General features: G+C 48.8%; 2 protein-coding genes across 2 annotated transcripts; one reads left to right on the top strand and one right to left on the bottom strand.

The window, feature by feature from the left end:
• The first annotated feature begins 12,974 nt into the window (after nucleotides 1–12,974).
• LOC117836144 (AAA-ATPase At3g28580) lies at nucleotides 12,975–15,120 on the top strand. The gene is made up of 2 exons (XM_034715521.2): nucleotides 12,975–13,865; nucleotides 13,978–15,120. The coding sequence occupies exons 1-2, from the start codon at nucleotides 13,240–13,242 to the stop codon at nucleotides 14,924–14,926; spliced, it is 1,575 nt and encodes a 524-aa protein (XP_034571412.1). The 5' UTR covers nucleotides 12,975–13,239; the 3' UTR covers nucleotides 14,927–15,120.
• A 2,055-nt stretch (nucleotides 15,121–17,175) lies between these two features.
• Nucleotides 17,176–24,208, bottom strand: LOC117839096 (stomatal closure-related actin-binding protein 1). The gene is made up of 13 exons (XM_034719346.2): nucleotides 23,865–24,208; nucleotides 21,939–22,243; nucleotides 21,606–21,734; nucleotides 21,313–21,405; nucleotides 20,703–20,843; nucleotides 20,073–20,141; nucleotides 19,889–19,972; nucleotides 19,024–19,204; nucleotides 18,821–18,937; nucleotides 18,677–18,735; nucleotides 18,217–18,351; nucleotides 17,800–17,949; nucleotides 17,176–17,712 (listed from the first exon to the last, which is right to left on the bottom strand). The coding sequence occupies exons 2-13, from the start codon at nucleotides 22,221–22,223 to the stop codon at nucleotides 17,674–17,676; spliced, it is 1,482 nt and encodes a 493-aa protein (XP_034575237.1). The 5' UTR covers nucleotides 22,224–22,243; nucleotides 23,865–24,208; the 3' UTR covers nucleotides 17,176–17,673.
• Nucleotides 24,209–24,466: the final 258 nt, after the last annotated feature.

The raw sequence follows: 24,466 nt of genomic DNA, 5'->3' as shown, positions 1-24,466 counted from the left end.
CAAACCGCGAGTGCGCGCGGACCCGGCCGCCGCGACCGCGACGGCGAGAGAGAGAGAGAGAGAGCTCGCAGTCACCTCTCGCGCGCGCGGGTGGATGGATCTCCGTGGCCGCGACACAGGATCACACACACAGGAGACCGCGTGCGCCTGGTGAGCTCAACTTCCTGGACGGACTCCGTCTCGCCGGATGATTGATTGGCCCCGCACGCCGCAAACAACCCGGGGGCTACTCCGCCGCGGTCAGTCCACGCGCGCGCCGGTCGCCGATCCCCTATTCCCCTCTGCGTCTGGGCCCCGGATGGCGGTGGCACTGACGTACGACGACGCTGGGGGTGAGTTGACGGCCATGCATCACTGCGTGCGAAAGCGGCAGGTGGCTGGCTGGTGACGTCACGCGTCACGCTCCTCGCATCCGTCTCTTTCCCGGGAAAATTATAAGGAGCTCGCCACATTCCTGGAGCTTCGCGTCAAAGACGTGGCCAATCCGAGCACGAAAAAAAAATATTCTTGACTAGTTGAGGTGCGTTTTTTATTTCCTTTTCCTTCGTTACGTTGCTGAAGAGATGAAGCTTGCGCTATCAAACTCAACAGCTTCTGGTTCTGTGCGTGCTTCTCGATCCGTTGCCACTTCCTAGTGTGACCGTAACTACAGTTCGCCCTGGAAAATATGGTTCCCAGTTCCCACGTTGCCATTCATGCTTGCTGCATACCGCCTTCGTTGCAGAAACTGCTGCTTGGCAACGACCGACTATTCCTTCCTCTTTCAGTCAACCTCGTCCGCAACCTTCTGCATGAACCGGCTCTTTTTTTTCGGCCCATCAATTCCACTCAGTTGAAAGCTTCAAGGACAGCGACGCGTCATCGGGACACACGTCGTCTCAGCGAGTTTTTTCTGTGTTGCCTCGAGAAAGAAGGCCTTGTTTTGGGCATGTACCTCGAATCACGGCCCAATCAACGTACGTGGGCTCAGATTTGCGCTAGATTCCAGCTCACCCATCATGTCTTGATTGGGCTGTCCCACCCAAATCATATATAATCCAGCCACCTAATATTTTTTTCCCTTTCACGTCTTCGGTAAACGGTTAGGCTGTAAGCTGTGAAAAAGCCGTCAACCGGTGAGCTGTGAAAAACCTTATGGTACGAGGAAGCTAAAATCCGTTGGGTATGAACTGTGAGACGTGAGATATCTGACATGTACGGCTAATCTGTCAGCCTCTCATTCCCTTTCTTTCTCTCTTCCTTCTTATTAATTTTCTATGCTTCAATTTTCTATGCGCCCTTATCTCCTTTATCTCTTGCTCTAATCCAAGCACCTCCTCTCAATTTTCTATGCTCCAATTTCTGTTGGCAGCAAGAAATTACAAATTATTCCCCTGCTCTCCCCAACAAAGCAAATCCAAAGCGCCTCTGCAGGAGCTAGCATCGCCCACGTCGAGAACTCGCATGCGCTGTTCGTGCTTGCGCACCGTCCTCGCTAAAGCTCAAGGTCACCAGCAATGGAATCTCACGCGCCGTCGCTGCCGTCGCGGCTCTCAGCTCCTCTCGCTCCGCCGGGAGAGGAGGGGCCCAGGAGAGGGGCACCGCCGCTGGGAGAGGAGGAGGGGACCGCGGAGGGGCGCCGCCGTCGGGGAGGGCGGCCGCCGGCAACCAAGCGCGACCCAGGTGCGCCTCTGCTGGGCAGGCGAGGAAGAAAAGAAGAAAGGCCCAGCAGTGTATTTTTTGACGAAGGGTACGCATAACCAGTGGGGGTAATTTTGAGGAAAAACTCGACTCCACAGCTCTTTGATTGATCTTCGGCTTTTTCTAGCAAAAGAACTTCAGGAAACCCTGGGAACCCAACCAAAGAGCCTTAGGCCCACGCTAGCGGTGTTATAGGCCGAATCCGTTTGCGTTTTTGTTGTAGAAGCGTGCGTGGTCCACTTCGGCCCACATAAATCATGAGATTGATTCCTGTGCCGTGCTGCCTAGTTTTTGTTTCCCTTTGTTTTGTCTTTTGTTTTTTTTCTTTTGAGACTTTTTTTTCCCTAAAACAACGATACTATTTCCATACGAATACAAGCACACACGACTAACAGATCTTGAGAATAGCTAAATCACTATAGTGCTTCACCCTCAACGATCATATCACCTAGCACTGAAAGAATAAAATTATTTATCCTAAAATAAATTTAGGACATGGTGAGTCCAGAACTCAGAACATGAATATAGCTTCTGCTGTGACGAACCTAACCAACGGATCTCTGTTTGGTTTTCTTCAAAGACTTTGTAATCATAGTAATTCAATATTGTTACAACATACATATCTATATCTAATATCTATTAGTATAGCGCTGGAAGGATTCCTGCAGCCCGTTTGGATGGCTTCCGCTGGGCTTTTTCCGGCTGGGCTTTTCAGCCCAGCCGTTCGGATGGCTTCCGCTGGTGGCCTGTCGTGGAAGCCGTTCGAGCGGCTTAACGACGCACCGACGCTGCCCAGCTGCTCCAGTGCCTCCCTCTTGCCCCCTCCGTTGCATGCTCTCGCCCCTGCTCCGCCGCCGTTGCCCCCGCCGCTCGGCAGCGCCTGCGCTATCGCCGCTCTCCGCCGCCGGCTTTGAGTCACGTCGCCCGCTCCCTCCCGTTCGCCCGCGCGCCGCCGCCGCCGGTCGCGCAGCTCGCCCCCTCGATCGCTCGCACTCCCTCCGGATCCACCGCTGCCGCAACTTCCGCTCAGCCGCTCCCTCGCTCGCGCGCGCTCTCCGCCGCCGGCGAGCCGTCGCGTCGCCCTCTCCCTAGCGCTCGGCCGGGTGACGTCGTCGTCGGTCCCGCTGCTCGCCCCCTCCGTCGCTCGCTCCGGATCCGCCGCCGGCCGTCCCTCCGGATCCGCCCCCGCCGCTCCCTCCGCGCACCCGCTCCCGCGCTTGCGCCCGGTCTCCGGCGCCGGACGGCCGTCGCATCGCCCTCTCCCTCGCGCTCGTGCGGGCGACGCCGTCGTCGGTCCCGCTGCTCGCCCCCTCCGTCGCTCGCTCTGGATCCGCCGCCGGCCGTCCCTCCGGATCCGCCCCCGCCGCTCCCTCCGCGCACCCGCTCCCACGCTTGCGCCCGGTCTCCGGCGCCGGCCGGCCGTCGCATCGCCCTCTCCCTCGCGCTCGTGCGGGCGACGCCGCCGTCGGTCCCGCTGCTCGCCCCCTCCGTCCCTCGCTCCGGATCCGCCGCCGCCGGTCCCTCCGGGCGCACCCGCTCCCGCCGCCGGTGGGCCGTCGCATGCAAGGAACGTCTCCCACTCCGTCGCCCCCTCCCTCCCCTTCGCTCACAGGTATGGCTGCTCCCCCATCGGTATGCTGATAGGCATAACACTTAACCATATTCTTGATTGTCCATTTGAGGATGCCGATAGCCACATTTCCAATCCTATATTAGGTTCTTCAAATTGTAGCAAAGATTGAGCTCCTTAAATAATTTAATTAGTGGGAAGGAAATGCATAACTAATTGTATTTTTTGTGACTAGGTACTGTGTCTATGCTCTAGTGCAACAGAATTTGCAGATGGTTGCTCATATAGTTTGATTTGCTAATTAGAACTCAAATTTGGAATTACTTGGTGCACAAAGATGCCTTGTTTGTGATTTAGACATTATGTACTGATGACTGTGATAGTGATTCAAAGAAGGCATCCTCAATATGAAGTGCTGGTCAACTATTTAGCGTTTACCTAATCTTCTTATTGTTGCTACTTCATAGCAGATGCTTCGTATTGTTGTATGAATAAAATGAGATGTTTTGACTATGTTAGATGTTAAACTACCTACTGCAACATTGTAGCATGGCATGCTTATTTCTATATTTTGATTGCATATCACTCTTACTGTAATTGTCAAATGGAACTAGTGTATGAATTTAAATTCAGGATAACTGATTCAAATGATGAAATTTGCACATCAAAACCGTGCCAGCTTTCTTTTGTGCCCGTGATTATACTTTGAACCGTCTGGATTATGTTGACCGTATGTTTTCGGTTTTCTCACCTTCCAGGCGACTGATACAAGGCTACTAGGAGGCCAACCGCGAGGAAGTATCAACGGTGCCCACACTGGCATCGTCATCGACTTCGTCCTGCTCTCCTCCACTGGTGTGCCCATACAATTTCCGCCACAAACGCGCCAAGACACGTGCTAAGGCAAGTAACATATCCAGTAATTTTAGATTGTTTAGTTGTACGCAGCTCCTGGTTATCCGTAGCTCGATGCCATATAATTGCAGCTCCTGTGTACTCAGATGAATAACCGTGCCAGCTGGGATGAGGGCACGACGAAAACTTTGCTGGACTTGTGCATTGCTCAGAAGAACCAGTTCAATTGGAGCAACAAATGCCTCACTAAGTTGGGATGGAGGAACGTGTACTCAGGCTTCAGGGCACAAACTAGGTTGCATTTGGGCAGCAAGCAGCTGCAGAACAAGCTCAACAACTTGAGGAGGGCATTCCTCAGCTGGCTGGCCTTGCAAAACAAATCTGGTTTAGGGCGCGACACACAAACTGGTGGTGTGTCTGCTGATGCCACCTATTGTGATGAGGACGCAGAGGTACGTCCTATGCCAGGCCCCTAAGTTACTCGGCATCTTATTTGTATTGTTATGTTTGTGACCTTGATCATTTACTGTTGCTTCAACATTGCAGGACACCACTGGTGGTGGCGCCCAAGCGAGGTCCTAGTCGAGTTCTGTTAAGCCTCCACCTTTCCTCGATGAATTATTTGAGTTGTTTGTCCATGAACCCCAAGACAGGGGCACCTTGCTGACGGCAGGAGGTATTCGTGAGGTGACACCTAGCGTGGGGACTGAGGGCAATGCAGCAGACTTGGAGCAGGACCCCCCTGCTAGTAGTGCTCGTGCCATGTCCAAACGGCCAGTCCGGGAATTCTCTGTGGACAGTCCTACGAAAAAAAGAAGTGACAACTTGGAGCAGTACATCAGGGAGCTATCTGAGAGTGTGGCAAAGAGGAGCCTGAACATGCAGACCGTACCCATGAACAAATGGTTCGTTGTATGCAGCTCCTGAAAGAAGATGGTATACAAGAGGGGTCTCCGCTTCACTGCCAGGCTGTGTATTTATGTACTAAGAGCGCGGAGTATCGGTCGGTGTTGATGGAGATGACAACGAAAGAGGGCCGAATGAACTGGATAAAATTCTACTGGGACATGTCCAACAAGAAGTGATTGTGCCATGACTTTGTTTTATTGTAGTGATGTGTAGTGATGGGTTTCGAAAATAATGTTTGCACTTGTGTTGGAACAGTAATGTTAGCTTCTGTAACATGTCCTGTTCGTTGAACCTTTCTTTTTAGTGCTAGTTCAATTCCTTTGAAGTTTGTCACCATCCATGCTCAGTAATTTATTTCAAGTTAAATTGGATCAGTTCTTTGTGTTACGTTCCTTTCATTAGTATCTGTTAAGTTTTACCTATAAGTTTTGTAGGTAAGTTCCTTTCAAGTTCGATCAGTACTTTGTGTTAAGTTCCTTTCAAGTTGTTTCAGTACTTTCAAGTTAAGTTTTCAAGTTTTATGTTCAGTTTTCAAGTTAAGTTCCTTTCAAGTTAAATTCCTTTCAAGTTGGATCAGAACTTTTTTTACCTTGTCTCATTTTACAGTGCTTTGAAGTTATTCGGAATTTTGATGTCTGTTGTGTTTAACTTTTGGACAGGTACTTCAGTAGAGCATTGGTGGCCCTCCGCTCATCAGTAGCAGGAGCATTGGTTTACTTCTGCGTCAGCTCAAGGAAGGGGGAGAGTGAACTTTACAGGCACTGCACAGGTTCGAAACAAATGAATATGTACCTATGTGTAAGGTGGGTTTGCTGATGCCCCTCCGATTGTGCATGCACAGGTTCGCTCAAGTATGAGTAGTGCAGAGGAACAAAACAGTGACACCGGCAGCGATAGCAGCTCTATCTTCGATCTGAAGTGTTTAGGAGGAGCTGCATCCGCATATGCGGAGCTTCGCAGCATTCAGCGTCCTGGACGGAACCCGCCAGTTGATCTGCCACGCATGACGGGACGGCAATGGGTTGAGCTGAACCTCCGGGACAGGCGGCGGTGCTTCGATAATTTTCGTATGTATCCCGACACGTTCCTTCAGTTGCATGACATGTTGGTTAGCAATCATGGATTGAAAACGTTGCAAGGGGTAGAATCTGTTGAGGCTTTAGCTATGTTCGTGTGGGTGTGTGCGACACAGCAAGCTTGCCGTCAAATTAGAGAAAGATTTGACCGGAGTTTGGACACAGTTAGTAGGAAGATGGCGCATGTGGCAAATGTAATGTATTCGTTTGCCCAGACAGTCATCGCTCCAAAGGATCCTGCGTACTCTAAGGTGAATCATAAGCTGAACCAATATGCACCGTTCTTTGATGGGTGCATAGGTGCTCTAGACGGTACGCACATTCCAGTACTGGTCGAGCGTGAGTCCCGTGTGGATTTTATTAACAGAAAAGGGTGGACGAACTTCAATGTGTTAGCCATAGTCGATATGGACATGCGCTTCACGTATGTAGGAGCGGGGATGGCAGGATCCTGTCTTGACATGGCGGTGTTGCGTGATTGTATGGTGGCAAGGAACTACCCCCATCCACCTGCAGGTATGGTACTTCACTAATTACGCACATGAAGCTGCAATTGCAAAACGTGGAGCACTAATGTTGAATATTTTTTATTATCTATAGGCCGATATTATTTGGTCGACTCGAACTACGCAGTTTGAGAAGGGTATCTGGGGCTGTATCGAAATACCAGGTATCACCTGGAGGAGTTTAGCAGAAGGGCGGCGGACACATTGGAGGAGAAATTCAACTTTCACCATTCCAGTCATCACAATGTGGTCGAACGAGCATTTGGCGTGCTGAAATCCAGGTGGCACATTCTGTGGGAAGTTCCACTATACTCTCGAGATCGACAAACGAAGCTTGTTATTGCTTGCTTTGCACTCCATAATTATTTGCTGGACCTTGCCGATGCAAGTACTGCAGGTTCGACCATGGCGCGAGCTCCGGACTATGGGGTGTCCGAATGGGTGGCAGCAAATGCTACTCCTGATATGGCCAGTGTACGAGATTGGATTGCGGCGGGAATCTCTTTGATGTAAATGATGGGTGTATGCTGTGTACGTTAATGTTGTAATTTGTATGTAACAAATTGTAGTAGTTGGTGTGTACGTTCGTACCCTCCAGTGTGTTGGTTATGTTTGCGCGACAAAATTTAAATGTTGTAGGTTAGAAATTTAATTTTCGAACGTAGCAGCGCATCCGTAGGGAAAACAGACCGAAAATTGTTAAGGAGCAGCTGCCACCGCTCCCTCGCTCCCATCCGTAGGGAAACAATTTATTTTCTTTATTCTTAACAACCTTACATTTTTTAATTCTCAATAATTTCCGAATGATTTGTAGTCCCACGCCTGACAATAGTTTCATTTTATAAAAAAGAATAGCCAAATGAGACTTGCTAAATTATTTGGTGGATAAATTCTTTTGGAAACAACATAGATGCTTGTTTGCAGGTAATAGTGAGTAACTAAAGTTTAGAGCTGGAGTGGCCCAAACGGCCATTATCCACTGCTTGAAGCCGCAAGCAGCAGCAGCAGCCAGCAGCGGCAGCGGCTTCTAGCTCTGCCGAATGGCCTGCTGGCTTCCAGGCGCTCGACGTGGTTCCAGCCGCACGCGTTGTGCCGCGTGTCCAGGCACGCGTGGGTGACGCGGTTCCCACCGCTCGCGTCGCGCCGCGTGTCCCCAGCCTCCAGACGAGTGCTTGCTTTGGCCTGCCTTGGTTGTGTGGGTCGGTCTCTTCGCCGTCCGTCACTGCTCATTATTTCGGACTCATCCCTACTGTTTGCAACCCATAACAGTCGATCCATAGCACGCGCGAAAAGTAGGCACATGAAAGCCTCAGTGTTCGTATACCTCACGGGTGCCTGATGTCGTCACATCACACTTCCCGTGGTTCGACCATTAGGTGGCCATCAACTGATCACTATCGTCCTTTCCTGGCGATTGTTTCGGCGCGCTCTCTCTCACCACCTTCTTCCATCTCTGCCTACGGACCTCAGCCCCAATGCTCGCATGCACCATCGCCGCCGCTGTCGCCCGCACTGGCCCCTCCTTTTCTCCGTTGCTGCCAGCGCTGCCTGGGCTGCCCCAAACCGTCGTTGTTGCAACTCAACAAACTCGACCTCCTCTGAGCTATTCAATCCTAACACCCATCCCTTGCTCTCTCCTGCCATGATGTTCGCCACCCTCAATTTGTGTCTGGTCTGTGCCACTGCAGTAACAGCCACTTCACTGGTTTCCAACACGAGCAACGTCCCTTTTTTCTGCCCTATTGATGTGACCATCCTGGAGGCATGTGTGCAGCCGCACGGTGCTCTGCAGTTGAGTCCCCACGCCATCTGGCGGCCTACGATGGCCGCTACGAGGCGTCCCTCTCTGACGGCCTATCCTCCAATGGATCCGTCGTATCTGAGGTCAATGACGAGCACTCATGATGCCGTCATCAGCCCAGACAATGCTATCCTCTTCAACAAGTACAAGTTCTTGAATGCTCATGCGCCGTCCTCCCCTCTAATCAATGAGGCCCTACTGCCTCAGCAGGTCATCCATCCCAACTTTTATTCAGTTCGATTCTCTATCTAAGTGCCTGTACAATCTACATTAGAGAGCGCTCTTATCTATATTTTATCTCTTCATCACTAATTGTGCTGAACCTCATCATCTACAGGCGTGGCATAGCACGCCAATCTTGCTAGTATATACATGCTTCACCGGCTGTTCTTTTTAGTTTGCATCTTCACGAGATAACAACATGTAGTATATGCTTAGGTACACTGATTAATTTGTAGCCAAAGCCCAAAGGTCACTACTGGAAAACTAAGCATTCGTCCCGAGGCTTAGTACCGGTTGCATTTGGACCTAGTACTAATATAAGCATTAGTACCGAGCCTAACGGATAGTTTTCGAGATTCCCCCCGTGGCCCCCTTCAGTACCGGGTGGGAGCTCCACCCGGTAGTAAAGGTCACCCTTTAGTACAGCTCCCACCTGGTACTGAAACCTTCTACCACCTTATCCTCAAACCCCCTCTACCGACCGCTCCTTCTTCTTATCTCGTCTCCCTCCTCTATCTTAGTCACATCTTATCCTCTATCTCTCTCACAGCTTCCTCTCCTCCTTGATCTGCCTCCCCTCCCCTCCCCCCTCCGCTCGCCCCTCACCGGCAGTGAGGAGCAGTGGCGGGGAGAGGTGAGGCGGCGGCGGCGGCAGGCGGGAGCGGCCGGGGTCGGCGGCGGGGCGGGGGCCGGGGAGGGCAGGGTTGACGGGGGGAGGCCGGCGGGAGGCAGCAGGGGTGAGGCCACGCAAGGGTCGGGGGGGAGGTCGAGATTTTTTTTTTATTTTTTAATGTCCCTTTAGTACCGATTATTTCAACCGGTACTAGCGGGTCCCGTTTAGTACCGAACTAGTAGTACCGGTTGAGAAACTGGTATTAAAGGGGGTTCTCAACCGGTACAGAAGAAACTTTCCCTATTAGTGGGTTGACAAGCCTGCCTAGCTCCGGCCTATGGATGGTTAAATTCTCCAAACTCGTGGTGAGGAAAACTGGTAACAAACATTTCCTTTTTGCAGGAGCACTAATCACATCAGCTTAGAGCAACTCCAAGAGACTGCTAATCTTTACTCCTAATACCTTTTTTATGTAAAAAAAGAAAAAATGAACTCCAACAGTCCACCCAAAACTATCCCAAAAAATTGGCGACGCGAAAAAACACCCTCTTACCCCGCATATTTTCTCGCCCCGCATATTTTCGCGACGCGCATTCTTCCCCAATCCCCCGAGCTCCATTCTCGCGCTCCTTTTTTTTGCCCCGCGCGCGCACCGCCCGCATCGCCCCGGCCGCTGCCTGCTCGCCCCGCGTCAGAATCGAGAGGCGATGGTAAACCAAGTCGACTCGTGCTCCGAGGACCGAAGAAACCGTTAGATCTGCGTTGGGGGAGAACTGTGGTTTCCATGAGTGAGATCCACCTGCATCTCGTCGTTGCCGCCGCCCTCGCGCTCTCCGGCAACTGGTGTTGGCCCTGCCATTGCGCGTGCTCCGCCACCGCCTAGTGCTCGCGCTCCGCTCGCAGTCCCGCTCGTCGCTCATGTGAAGCTTGCCCACCCACTCGCCGCCGGTGCCTGCTGCTTGCCCCCTGGTTCGCTCAATGTCAGACCACACCGCTCGAAGCTCCACCTGCGCATGGTCACTGGAGGTCGACCCAGATCTGGCCACTGGAGCTCCACTCGCGCATGGTCGGCTCCGCCAGGATCTCCACATGCGTGTTGCAGCTCGTTCACCCATGTCCCTGCTGCCACCTGCTTGCACGCAGAATTATTGCAAGCTAGCTAATTGTGAACGAGCACGAATTGATTCTCGGATAGTTGAAATTGAATCCCAATTGCAAGAATCCATGCCTGGTGGAGTGAATCAATAGCGATGGCAAGAATCAACACATGACTGCGGCTGGAATTGATGGATTTGCTTCGGCTCGCTGCCCCGGCTCCCTGCGCCGAACGTCGAGCTCATCGTGGCCGCCACGGGCCTATCCCCCGACCTCCTTGCGCCGCCCCTCGAGCTTGCCCAGCCCGCCGCTTGCCGTGACGGGTGAAATGGATGCGGGATGGCAAGAGGAAACTGCTGGTGCGAGGAATTGAACAGGGACGGTTCGGATACGGCGGATTTAGCCGGCGGCGAGCTCTGCTCGGAGGGGCAATGTAGGTGTGTTCCGGAGGTAGAGGGGGGCCTTGTTCTAGAGGTAGGCACAATTACGTGGTAAATATTAGGGAGTAATTTTTAACATTCTGTTGTGGTTTCGTATGTTTTTGGAAAAAAAAATTAAAGCATAGCCTTCAATATCCCGTTTTGGGGAAGACCTCTAGAAGTTGCTAGTGGCATCAGCCAAGTTGCCGATGAGCGGCCTGCTAGGTGTTTATGGAAAACCCCATTACGGAAATTGGCCGGCACTTATTTTCTCCTACGAGCTGTGTTATACTCCCTCCATACTCGCAAAGGAAGTCGTTTTGGATAAGGGTTGGGTCAAACATTGGGAATATAAATCATGAATAACTTTTAAGTTGTTGAGTTTGGAAATGTGAAAGTCATATAAATAGATTTGTCTTGAAAAATACTTTCATAAAAAATATATCACTTCTTAATAAATATTTTTATAAAAACACAGAGTCGAAGTAATACTTTGGAGACCGTGTTGCTGTCCAAAACGACTTGAGGATAATCAAAGCACATGCCCACCGGCGTTACGGTACCGGTCGCGGTGTCGCCGGAGCTCTGCCTCGCCCCTCCCTCAACCTCAAGCAGGGGCCACAGGCCACGCCGAGTGCAGTCAACGCCGTACTAGCACGAGTGCACGACGAGAGGCGCGTGATGCGACGCCGGCCGTCACGCCGATCGACGACCTGGGAAAGACTAGGAGGAGACAATTCCAAGCGATGCCGCGAGCAAGACGACGCGGACCGAGCTAGGGACGCGCGCATGCGCCCGTAGCGTCCTCGTCGACGGCTAGAGCTGGGACAGTGCCGGCGGCAGCGAAATTCTTGGCTCCACCCGCATGGACATGCATGACAGGGCGAGAATCAAAGTGGCCTCTCGCCGTCTCGCGGTTGGTTACTGGTCAAGGGTCATCATCCACCCGGACTCGGCCAGTCAACTCCGGTCGTCGCCCCCCCTGCCCGTGGGCCCCGCATGCGTGGAACCGAGATATACGGCGATGTGGCCTTTGTCTCTTAGATGGACGTTCTTTTTTTTCCCCCTCCCTCGCCTAGCCTAGAGCTAGCTAGCAAACTGCCGACATCACACTCATTGCTTTCAGTGATTCCTCGACAAAATTAACCCTGCCACGTTTATAGAGATCAAAATTCGTACATTAAAAGAGGTTGTCTACTTTGCTTTCTAGATTCTAAAATCCCGAGCTTTACAAACATTTTTTTGGCAGTCCCAATCCATGAAGTCAGGTAGTTTCTATAGTGCCAAATCAGCCAACATAAACTTTAGAAATCATGTCACCCAACGCATCCAGTTTCTTTGAGTGTTGAGCTCGGTCTGGGGGGCCCATGCTCCGATAAAAAGGTAGAAATGTATTTCTCCTCTTATCGATCCATCAGAACGGCGAGACAAGAAAGAGAGAGAGAGAACAATGGCTGCCGGAGTTTGAGTGGCCGTGGTTGGAGCTGCAGTTGCAGGAGAAGTGGAGGGACTAAAGCAGAGGAGAAGTAGAAGCTGCAAAGGATTCTTGTCCATGGCGGGGATCGATCCGGCCGGCCGGGACTCCGTTTCAGCTATTGCAAGTTCAATTTGGCGAGTCCAACTCTAATGCCTGATTGAGAGCTTCCTCTAAATTACTTGACTAAACCTGTCTAAATCGTATGTTCCTAATCTCGACGAGCTCCCCGCATAAAACACTACCTCGGTTACCTCCTCGATAGGTTACCGGGTCTGATCACCGACATAGATAGCTTGGCGTCGCCGGCTAGCTCCCAAGGTGTGGCGAGCAGTGGCAAATTTGTGAGGGCTGCGATTTTGCCTCCGCAAGGAAAAAGATCAACTAGTGGAGACGAGGAAAGTAGTTGAAAGAGATCCGGCTTGTTGGAAGGGAGTTGAAATAAACTCGTTTTCCAATAGGCTCCTCAACGGAGACGTATGATTCATTGCGGTGAATCTAAATTTCGGATAAACAAATCCTCATGTCTTCATTTGGTTTGCTTCCGCTTCGGATAAACAAACTTGTTGATTTCCAGTAATTTACATATGCTTCCGCTTCGATCTACTTGGGTGTGTTTGTCTTGTATGCAGGGACTACTTTATCCTGTTGAAAATCATTTACAAAAGCCACTCTTCAAGTTTGGTTGGTGCTAAAAGTCAAGGAAGGACTCGAGCAATACTTGTGTGCCACCCTGCGTGGACCGGTTTGGTGAACCAGTCCGACCAGTTTGACCTGAGCAGTGCTTTAGGTTGAAGTTGATAAACTCCTCTATCCATCCCCTCTAGATAACGTCTCGGTGTTCCCCTGTGCATCGCATCACACCCGTAGATGCGCCCCTGGCGACTGGCGTCGTCCAGACCTCCACTATACATAGGATTGCCATGTCGCAAGAACGAACTCGAAACTGAACAGGATAGCCAGTACCCACTAGCTAGCGAGTAGCAGAGCATACAAAACGGGTGCCGTTCCATTGAGAGATGGATGAGCTCATGTCATGGTTCGGCCAGGCGTCTGTGCTGGTCAGCGTTCTCACCGTGTGCTGGACCATGATCTGGCAGAACCTGCAGCACATCCACCTGCAGCAGTTCTTCTCCCGCAACTTCAACCGGCGCGCGCGGCGGCTTGCCGCGGCGGTCGACCCCTACCTGTCGGTCACCTTCGAGGAGTACGAGGGCGGCCGCATCAAGAGCAGCGACGCCTTCGACGAGGTCAAGTCCTACCTCACCACGGCGACCGGCACGCGCGACGTGCGCCACCTCAGGGCCGAGTGCGGCGGCGGATCCCGCTCGGACGCCGCCGCCGCCGACAGGGACAAGCTCGTGCTCAGCATGGCCAAGGGCGAGGAGGTCGCCGACGTCTTCAAGGGCGCCACGGTCTGGTGGTCGGCGGCAGCCGTGCCGCCGCCGCAAGACACCGTGTCATGGAGGCGCGCGGCGCGCGCCGAGCGCCGGTTCTTCCGGCTGGACTTCCACGAGAGCCACCGCGACGTCGTGCTCAACGAGTACCTCCCACACGTGCGCAGGCGGGGCCGCGACGTCATGGCCCAGAACCGCCAGCGCAGGCTCTACACCAACATCCTCAGGGAAGGCTTTGATGATGATGGGTAAGCAGAAGCAGGAACACCCTTTCTTTCTTGAACATGATTAAAGACACTTACGTTAACGCACTACGAAAGTAATTAAAGGTCTGCTAATTGATGCAACTGCCGCATGCAGTTTCTACCGAGACGTCTGGACCCATGTCCCGTTCGACCACCCCAAGACGTTCGACAAGCTGGCCATGGACCCAGCGAAGAAGAAGGAGATCATCGACGACCTGGACATGTTCAAGAAGGGCAAGGAGTACCACAGCCGCGTCGGGAAGCCGTGGAAGCGGGGGTACCTCCTGCACGGTCCGCCTGGCACCGGCAAGTCCACCATGGTCGCGGCCATGGCCAACCACCTCAAGTACGACGTCTACGACTTCGAGCTCACCTCGGTGAAGACCAACACCGACCTCCGGAAGCTGCTCATCGAGACCAAGAGCAAGTCCATCATGGTGTTCGAGGACATCGACTGCTCCCTCGACCTGACCGGCAAGCGCAAGAGCAAGGAGGAGGAGGACAAGGACGACGACGGTGGGGAGGACCCCACGCGCCGTCCGGACAAGAAGGGCACGAAGAGCAACGTCACCCTGTCCGGCCTGCTCAACTTCGTCGACGGGCTCTGGTCGGCGTGCGGCGAGGAGCGGCTCATCGTCTTCACCACCAACCACGTCGACGGGCTCTGGTCGGCGTGCGGCGAGGAGCGGCTCATCGTCTTCACCACCAACCACGTCGACAAGCTCGACGCGGCGCTGGTCCGGACGGGGCGGATGGACAAGAAGATCGAGATGTCCTACTGCGACTTCGAGTCCTTCAAGTTCCTGGCCCGGATGCACCTCCACGACGGCGTCGTTGAGGAGCACCAGGCGCAGTGCGACCGTGTGAAGGCGCTGCTCGAGGAGGTGGACATGGCGCCCGTCGACGTCGGCGAGCACCTTACGCCCAAGGCCCCCGGCGAATTCGAGGACGCCGGACCGTGCCTCGCGAGGCTGGTGACCGCGTTGGAGGAGGCCAAGGAGAATGCAAGATTGGGGCCACAGGTAGATGGGCAGGGCGTCGTCGTGGAGGATGACGGTAATTAGGGTCTAGAGGGTGTTGATCACTCCATCTGTTATATGTTTACTTTTTTAATAAGGCTAGTCTCACCGGCTGGCTATTGCTAAGCACTGGCAGAGCTTCTCAGAGGTCAATAGGGGCCATGACCCCCCCGATGTGCAAACTCCATTAGTCCCTATCATTTGGCGATAAAAATAAAAAAAAATAGCCTTGTTCTTCTCGCTGCGGTCACCAACGAGTCCGGCAAGATGCTGGTGGCGGACTGGCAGCCAGACAACGTCTACAGCTCCATATACATGATGGGAATATGGGATGGAACAAGCTGGAACAACCTAAATAGAGGCCGGCCGGCCGGGCCGGGCCGGGCCCCTTTAACTTGGCTTCTTTTTTTTTTTGTCACCTTCAGCCCGTGCTCTCCCCTCCTGTTTATTAATTTGGTCTTTTCCGTTGGCCTGCCCTGCTGCTCGATCTGCTTTCTTCACTGGCTGGATACTGGATTCATAGTTGTTGGCACCAGGCCACTCATCACGGGCTTTTGTTTCGTTTCGCCGGCCTACAGCTCATTCAGCCGTTCTCATTCCTCCCAGTCCCACCCTACCAAGGCATGCAGAAACCACTGGCACGTTAGCCCTGAACCTGAACCGCTCTGGCGACTCAGGGGCCAACACTAGACGAAGCGGAAGTTGGGATATTCAAACTTAGCGATATTTGACTTCGGGAAGGGACGAAGGGTAAAATCAGACAAATTGAGTTAGAGGGCCAAAAATATGGACTTATTCCTAATTTTCAGGTGGAAGTGGAACTCTGAGGCAATAGTACCGATATCGTCAGAAATCGGGACCGTTAAGTCAAGCCCATTGTTAATTACAATAGCAGTTTGCCCTGAAAAAGAAGGAAACGATCAACAAAAGCAAATGGTTGCACAAAAATTGTTTGTAGGATCGAAACATTTGGCACTCGTTGTTCTTGTCAATTAGAATTTTTAGTTGAACAAAACAATATACACTTAAGTCACCAAAGTCCCCCTCCTCCTCCAACCATCTCTCTTAATTAGATCATAATCCAAGCACCAGAATCCATCCATCTCGTTCCCTCTCCATCTCGTCACCACTGTGTGCAGCATCTCAGATAGAAGTAGCAGATTAACATTGTGGGAAAACAGAACAGACCATCAATCAATCAGCTTATTATTTCAATTTCATATCAGATTTTGAGCCTGCACTAAAAATCCTTCAGTTGGATCAATTTCATTAGAATGGAGGCTGACAGAAACCAACTCTCAATTCTAAGTGCTAATGCATCAGTTAACCAGGCAACCTTGCCGTGCGTTTTTGCAAGCAATCAAGGCGTTGCTGTAGTTCGGCATCTACAACAGCACTGCGGCTTCTTACACCCTACCGCCACTGCTTGACCCGCGAAAAATTACAATTTTGTGAAGGGACAGGCGATGATATGGGAATAATCTGGAATTGTGATCATCTAGTTAGATCAGAGAATGAACCAACGAACCATTCAAGCTGCAAATGATGAGATGGCTTGACGGTTGGCGCCGTGCTCCGTGAGTGCTTACAAGTGATCGCGGCGTGCCGTACCAACCCAAAACCTAGCGTATAAATCTTGTGGGACTTCCAATTCAAAACGGTGTGTCACTCATCTTGATCTGCTCCTTGTGGTGGAGACGCGAGAGCGACACTCGGCTATGTCTCCGACAGATAGTGTTGTGCTTCACGGCTGGCCAGCGGTGATCGCGGGCGGCGGACTGACGGGATCATGGCCGCCGGACTGATTGCTCCGTGATCCGCAAGTGGCCATCGACGATCGCGACTGCCGAACCGATGACGATCTCGAGCGAGAGGAGCAGTTATCTGGTGGAGTGATTGACGGGCATGCATGGCCAGTGCCGCGAGGAGCCCGAGGTGTGGAGGTGCGGCGCAAGGCAGACGAGCTGTGACGAGATCGACGATTCGTTTCTTCCGCGATCGGAGAAGCAAAGTATTTGGCAACTAAAATTGAACGGCGGAACGGGCGAAAAGACGGAGCTGAATGCGAGAACGATAGATGGGCCACCAATCACGTGGAGGGCGGACCGACCGTCGAGCTACGCGCTCCAGGCCCACCTGCCTGGGCGACGGACGATGGAGGGAGGACGAAGCGGGGTGATTGGTAGTAGAAGATAGATAAAAAAAATACACTGCCTATTTTGGTGGGTGGAATCGTAACACTGTTGGATGATTAGAACTCCTATAGTTGTAGAGCAATTAACAAATAAGGATAATTAAAATTTAGAAACTAGGCAAGAACTATCATTTCAACCATAGAAATTAGAGTTACATATTACAGTTGTATTTCAAACCTTATCGTACAGTTGTATCATTCAACAAGAGACACTAAGGCGGGTGGTAAGGTTTTGTTCCCCATGCATATTAGTTATTACCTACCACTGCTTCAACATCAACACTAACATATGTCAAACACAATTAGATGTGTTCCGCATCAAGCTTAGCTGTCACAGCTAGCAACAGATCACAACGCTCGCAACTGAAAAAACACAGCACAGTGAGATAGAAAGATGGCGCCGAGGTGGTTAAAACGGTGCGCACGGCGCCTTCTTTCAGAAACCTACAGCACGAGGAAGAGCAGAACAGCCCAGACTGAACAAGAAACTAGGAAGAACTGATGCAAACACGCTGTGCACGCAAATGTACATCACTGCACGGGTCGCAGACCGACAGGAGCCATTGGATATGAGGAGCACTACCAGTGCCACCTTCCTCTACCAGGGAGTTTTGTCACCTGGCCCAGCAAGGATGATCTGCAACCATTTCATTATGGTAAGAAAAAAATTGTAGCAACAATATATGAATCAGAGCATGTCATAGTGCTAGGCGAAGGCACATACATTGCAATCTATAGCGAATCGCCGAGCAAGCATGATGGCTGTGTTGCGTTCTCGAGCGGTCTCAAAGGCCAGCACCAAGCTGAGGTCGTTTCTGGGTTGCCAAAAGATTGCCTGAGAGGCTGCTTCACCACCACCTCTAACACCACATAACTGTAACAGAAACAGGAAGGCTTTTAAGGGTAGGCACAAGCTTCTCACTTCTCGACTTGGACTGGTAGCAGTATTGAACAAGAGCAATATGCCAATACTAACTCATGCTTATAAGAAACATGACTACTATAGATGCAGGGTCGCAGATGACTACTATATGTTTCAACCAACTGAACTACCAGTAACATAGATATGGTGTTTTTTGCCTTCAGTCACTATCTAAACCGAGAAGAGAAGATATGATGTTACTCATGTACTGTACCATACCTGCATAGATGAGGAATAGAATTCCTTGGCAACTACTGACTTCCCTTTAGTAAGTCTCATCCGCAGTCTTCCGACATTGAGAACATGAACTGACTCTTTTGGCTGCTCAATGCCATTCAATTGAAGCACAACAACCTGTCATGAGACACAAAACAAGAGGCACCTAAGAACACCTGTTCAAGGTTCTTATAGTTATTTTTGGAGTGTTCGAGAAAAAAATAGTTGTGCCTTGATGGGATTTGATGTATGACTAGGTTACCAGCAGTATTCAAATTAAGAGCAGTAGTACATGCTTAAGAGTAGTGCATGTGCAGGGTTAAATAAAACTTTAAGCTAACATACTGGTTATGATGGTTCGGACTGCTTATTTGGTGAATAGAAATAAAGATTTCAAAAAAATGCAACCCCAACATGTTTGTGCAAAAGAAATGCCATAAAGTGAGAGGACGTGTGATCATACATTGAACTCCGTTTCAGGTTTCCTTACGAGTGTCTCCACATAATCCACCAATCCAGCATCTGCCAGCAATAATAAAAATACAAGTCAAGCAATAACCAGACATACAGATAATATTGCTCGCCAAATATGTTCAGTCAAACAAACCAGGGTCTACTGGCCCAGCTGTCTTTGCTACTGCAATTTCACCACCAACATCAATTTCAGCTTGCAAATAGCGTCCAACATCATGTGGCTCTAGAGCATATACTGGTCTTGTGGCACCTAAAAAGGTTCGATGACAAAAGGTGTCAAAAGCACTGGCACTCTGAATTTAATTTGAAGATGAGAGAGATAGAGCATGATTTCACCTGAAATTATCTCTTTGTTGCTTTCTTTTGGGTGTATGCGGAACCACTGGATTGAAATATTTGACAAATCCATGTGAGTACCACTCAGAGCAACTATACATAGGACTGAGCCTAAGCATTGGAGACCCTCCAAATCGAATGATGGGGTACTATTTTCTTTTAACCTTTTATGCAGTTCCAACTGCCAAAAACATATTTTGAAATCAGTAATCTAACACATATTTATATTCTACCCGGCAAAAGATCTTCCGCAGAAAATATTTTTCAGATGTTGAAAATAACAGAACTTGAGGTTGGTAGCCACACAGAAATAACAGCAGAACCAACAAAAGAAGTGGTATGTATGCATCATGCTTCTGAATAATATGGTGTCCTTGCACCCGTTTGTGTAATTTGTACTAAGGCCTGGTTTGGTTCCATTTGCTTAAATTTAAGCAAGTGTCACATCAATGTTTAGATACTAATTAGGAGTATTAAACGTAGACTATTTATAAAATCCATTATATAAGTGGAGGCTAAACGACGAGACGAATCTATTAAGCATAATTAGTTCATGATTTGACAATGTGTTGCTACAGTAAACATTTGCTAATGATGGATTAATTAGGCTTAATAGATTCGTCTCGCTGTTTAGCCTCCACTTATGTAATGAGTTTTGTAAATAGTCTACGTTTAATACTCCTAATTAGTATCTAAATATTGATGTGACACTTGCTTAAAAATAAGCAAAGGAACCAAACGGGCCCTAACTAATTTCCAGTACACTACACAATACAAATGACAAAATGTTGTATGATTTCAACTTTCACCCTTAAATATGAAATATACGCGGATATAATTGAAGCCAGCATCTGTAAAGATATACCTCTTTCAAGAGATTAACACAATCTGTGGACTTCTCAGCAAATGTCTTACGTAAAATCCGTATTTCGTTTTCCAGATCCATTGCCTAAAGAACAGCAAAATGTATCGTGCGGTCACATCGCTGAAAAGAGTATACAGGCAACAATTGACATACTGAGTTTTACAGTAAGTATGATTATTCCTACCTTGCTTGGCTGATGCAACATTTTGATCCTTCGAGCCTCTCTAACTTCTTTCTTTAGTTCATCCATGTCCTTCCAAACAGCAAATAGATATCACATACACGTTCATAGTTGAAAAATGGAATTATACGATTAATTGTAAATTTGAAATGATGTAAACCTCTGAATGAATACATGTATATACAAAGGGAGTAGCTTCTGCAAGTTCCGTATAATAGCATGGAACTAGGGATTTGAACTAAGAATGGTAAAAAAAAACAGAAATGCATGTACTAACTCCAATATGGCTAATAATACAGACATACACCGATACACGACAAGGGAAACTATGGGAAGTATCTTCCAGGTTATCCCAACCTGTACAGATGTGCTGAAATAAACTTTCATGTAACTAAATTTTATAATGATGCATGCATTGGTCCAGAGAGATAAGCAAATCTTCAGAACTGATCATACTGATTTTTGTAGATAAAGCAATTAGCAAGGAATAACAGATTGGTAAAACAAGACAAGATGTATCAACAACTATATCGAAACCTCACTTAAACTAGAGGCAACAAATCCAGTTTATGCATTAGCTTGTAGCAATTCGAAGGTAATGATTATGAAAAACTTCTGAGTTTATCCACATACTTGCTTCCCAGTACTTTGGCACATCTTCTCGTGCTCCTGAACTGCTTGCTGAACTCTTTGGACAGCATCCTTAGCACTTTCTATCTCTGTATGGGCATTAGCTCTTTCTTCTTCAACAATTCTCTTTGCATCTTCAGAAGCCTATGAGCAAGATTGAAAAGGAGCAAACTCTCACACGATTAAACAAATAATAACATGAAAGAGGAGTAGTGGGTTGCTAAATTCAGAATGCTGGGATGATTTTTATGCTGAGAGAAATCAATGCCAAAACACAATGCTTAAAATGAGTCTAAAAATCAAATCCTACATAAGGTAATCTGTGCTATGCTTGTATAGTAAATATATGATTGCTGAGTCATATTTAAATTACATAAAGTCAGGTGAAATAAAGGACTACCATTACAACAAGATTCATTTTTTGAGGCAGGTCATGAACAGAAATGGCTTCAAAACGGCAACCTTCGAGCTAAACATGTTGGTGGGAAACTATAAACGGTGCAATATGAATGAATCATGACAGTAAGAACTTTGGAATATTTCAATTAAGTAGATTTCAATTAAAATATTATCGCTCACATTTAGATAAGTTATACAAAAATGTGGATCACACCTGCTTTAATGATTTTGCTAATTTCGTGACCTCTTCTTTTTGCTGAAGCAACTCAGCTTCTCTTTTGGAGAGCTGAACTGCAAGGATCTCCACCTACAGAACAGTACACCCCAATCAAATATAAAAATGAAATAGGAGCACCACTTGAGCATGTTGCTGGAAGTTTCTTGATGAAAGTACTGCAACAGAATAGATAAAACACCCTGACACAACAAACTAGGCTATGTGGAGTCTTTTTAAGAAATGTACAAACCTAATAAAAATTCATTGACAAAGGATATGAAGAAACCAACCATAGATATAGACTCCTCGATTTCATCCTTAGTTTTGCCAGTCACCCGACCTCTCAGTGACTCTAATACACTCTTTAGATTCTTCAAAAGGATATCCCTCTCCAGTAAAGCTACTTGTCTCCATTTAACCTGTCAATTCAAGCAAAACATTTAGTGTTATATGTTTGGTCAGGCTTACAGTTATTGGTAAACCGCATTCATCACGGAACACATCAACCAACACACTACAATACTACATATTAGTATGATCACAGAAGCATGGAAAATGGTATTGTGTTATTGAATTAATTTAAATAACTGGCACATAATGCACTGAAATGTAAGGGTCTGAACCTCATTCGACAACAGCGTAGCAGTATTGAGACCCTTCTCAAACTTCATTGCAAGTTCACGGACAGAGAGACGCTGACGACGATCAAGTAGATCTGCAGTCTCCTTTGCAACAATCTCCTTGAGAGGTGGTATTTCTGGACCATCAGCCAGCTTGATCACTATACCATTTGAACCATTCTTGTATGTAGGAAATTTACTCCTGATGATATTTGCTGGACGCAATGGCCCTGGCCGTAGGGTCTCAGTCTGTGTCTTGGCCCCATAAAGAGTTGCAGCCCTCGTCATCTATGAAATACGTCACAATCCTGATCCACAAAACATAGCATTGTTATTGTGAAATTCACAATATTCTGTATACATATATCTTGTGGATAAACATTTGCCATATAATGATTTCTTTTGCTCAAAAGCATGCCAAAAAGAAAAGAATAATGGCCAAACAGGAAAACTTTCACGATGGAATCCAAGTATGTAAAGGTTGGTGGATACAGACTGGATGAGCAATAAAATAGGGATGGCCTAATTGTTTTTAGCATGTACTGCAATAAAATAAACTTCAATCGAGCTTGTCTTTGAGATGACAAGAAACAAGGAAACAAAAGGCGCATTCTAATGATAAAAAACAGTAATGTCCAAACGCCTTCTTTAACAATTCGCACCAAAAGAAAAAGAAAAAAAAATTAGGCACTCACAAAAAGAAGTCAAAAAAGGCCTATTATCTGGCAGGAAATATTTGGAGCATGAATGATTGCAGCCTGCAGGTGGTTGGAAAAATAATGCAGCAAGCTTCCCATACTGTCCACAGAATTAACAGCAAATTTGAGTACTAAGCTGAAATCAGAGTGGAACCAACCACACTTTTGACATCGCTTTCTTGAAATCCACAAAAAGGACAGTTAGGGGACGGCAAGAATGCAACTTTATCAGTGAATAAGAAAAGCATTTGTGCTTTACAGTTGGGAGTGGGCCACCATTGTTTGTTAGGAAAACAGCAAGTGCTTGGGACAGAGCTAGACTCCTAGAGAGGTGACTGAAAGCAGGGATCGGCATCTAGTGATACAGAAGATCAGAATTTCCTCACATGACAGCATCCCCTTCCTGCCTCATTTACTCCACATGCAGAAAGTCAATTAAATTACCGAATCAAGAACGCGATCTGACGTTACTCGGGGGTAGATCAAAAGTACAGCATAGACCAAATCTTGCACTGTGACTGCTTCAGTTTTGAGGACCTTTGCCTTGAAAGAAATAGCAATACATTACACTAAGCTAGAGCATAAGTGCATGACAAGTCATTATAACTATGCAATATACTGTAGTTGCTTAGCCCATTGATTTGGCATCCACTTGAGCTTTTTTTTCCAACAAAAACCTCTGTCAGCAAGAGGGATGAAGCCAGTACGACCATTTTTTCTTCTCTAGTACGCCAATACAATTATTGGCGTAGACCATAAGATAAGATCGTATCTTAGACCAAACAATTCTTAGAAAAGAAAACATACGGTGTTTAGCTTACTCCTACTAGCCCCCCAAAGTGCGAGTGTATTGCAAGCTCTACAAGGCCCCATCAAGAGCATAAACAATTGCACTCCAGCTGTATCACTGAACTAATTCGGACTCCACACGGCATCCCATTTTAATTCACATCACCGAGTCCCAGGACTAACCAACCCAACCGCTACACGGAAATGCGAGCCCCGCGCTTCAACCTTCTTCGCTGGCACTCAAGGGATCGAACAGAGCGCCTCGATGATGAACACAGGTCACAAAGAACCTTAACAGTACCAACGAACAGAGCTAAAAGATCCAAACTTTCCGCTCCCGTAGCAAGGAATGCATCAAACAAATCGCCAGATTGCAACGAAAGGCACACTAAAATCCGCGCGGAGGGAAAGGAACAATGATTGATACCAAGAAGTAACAAACCTCGCAATGCGCGCGCCTTGGCCGCGGCTCGGGCGGCCTCCTCCACGACAAACAGAGCTCGAATCGAGTCGCGGGACTCACAGCAGCAGCATGGAGAGAACTGCGGGCCGCGGAATCGGCAAGCCCGCGCCGCGGTGGTGGTCGCTCCGGCGAGAAACCTGCGGCGAGATTGGGGATCTTGCGAGGGCGAGGGCGAGGGCGGTGCGGGCCAGAAAGGGAGGGGAGGTAGTTGCTTTTCTGCGCGGGTTCTGCTCGCGCCTCGCGCTCTCTCTCTCGCCCTCTCTCTCCTCTCTCTCTCACACACACTCTGGTAGGGCTAGCTATGGGCTGGCTGTGGGAGCAGGGGAGGGCGGGTGGCAGCTTTGAATGGCAATCTCTAGTCCGGGGGTATCGCATCTCTCCTTTGCTAGGGCCACACTGCACAACGTGCATCTTCCTTTGGTGTTTCCTGGTTCACAAGGCATGCAGGAGCAGGACCATTGGTGGAAAAAAGAAAGCTTGTATTCTTGCTTTGTACGTTCTACTATTTGTTTTGCTTAACTTTTATTCCACATTAATGCTACAGCAGTACAGCACATTGTGAATTTCAAACTTGTCTTAAT

Source organism: Setaria viridis, chromosome 9 (assembly GCF_005286985.2).
Source record: "Setaria viridis chromosome 9, Setaria_viridis_v4.0, whole genome shotgun sequence".
Classification (NCBI taxonomy): domain Eukaryota; kingdom Viridiplantae; phylum Streptophyta; class Magnoliopsida; order Poales; family Poaceae; genus Setaria; species Setaria viridis.
Note: the sequence above shows the minus strand (reverse complement) of the source record. Positions and strands in the feature narration are given on the sequence as shown.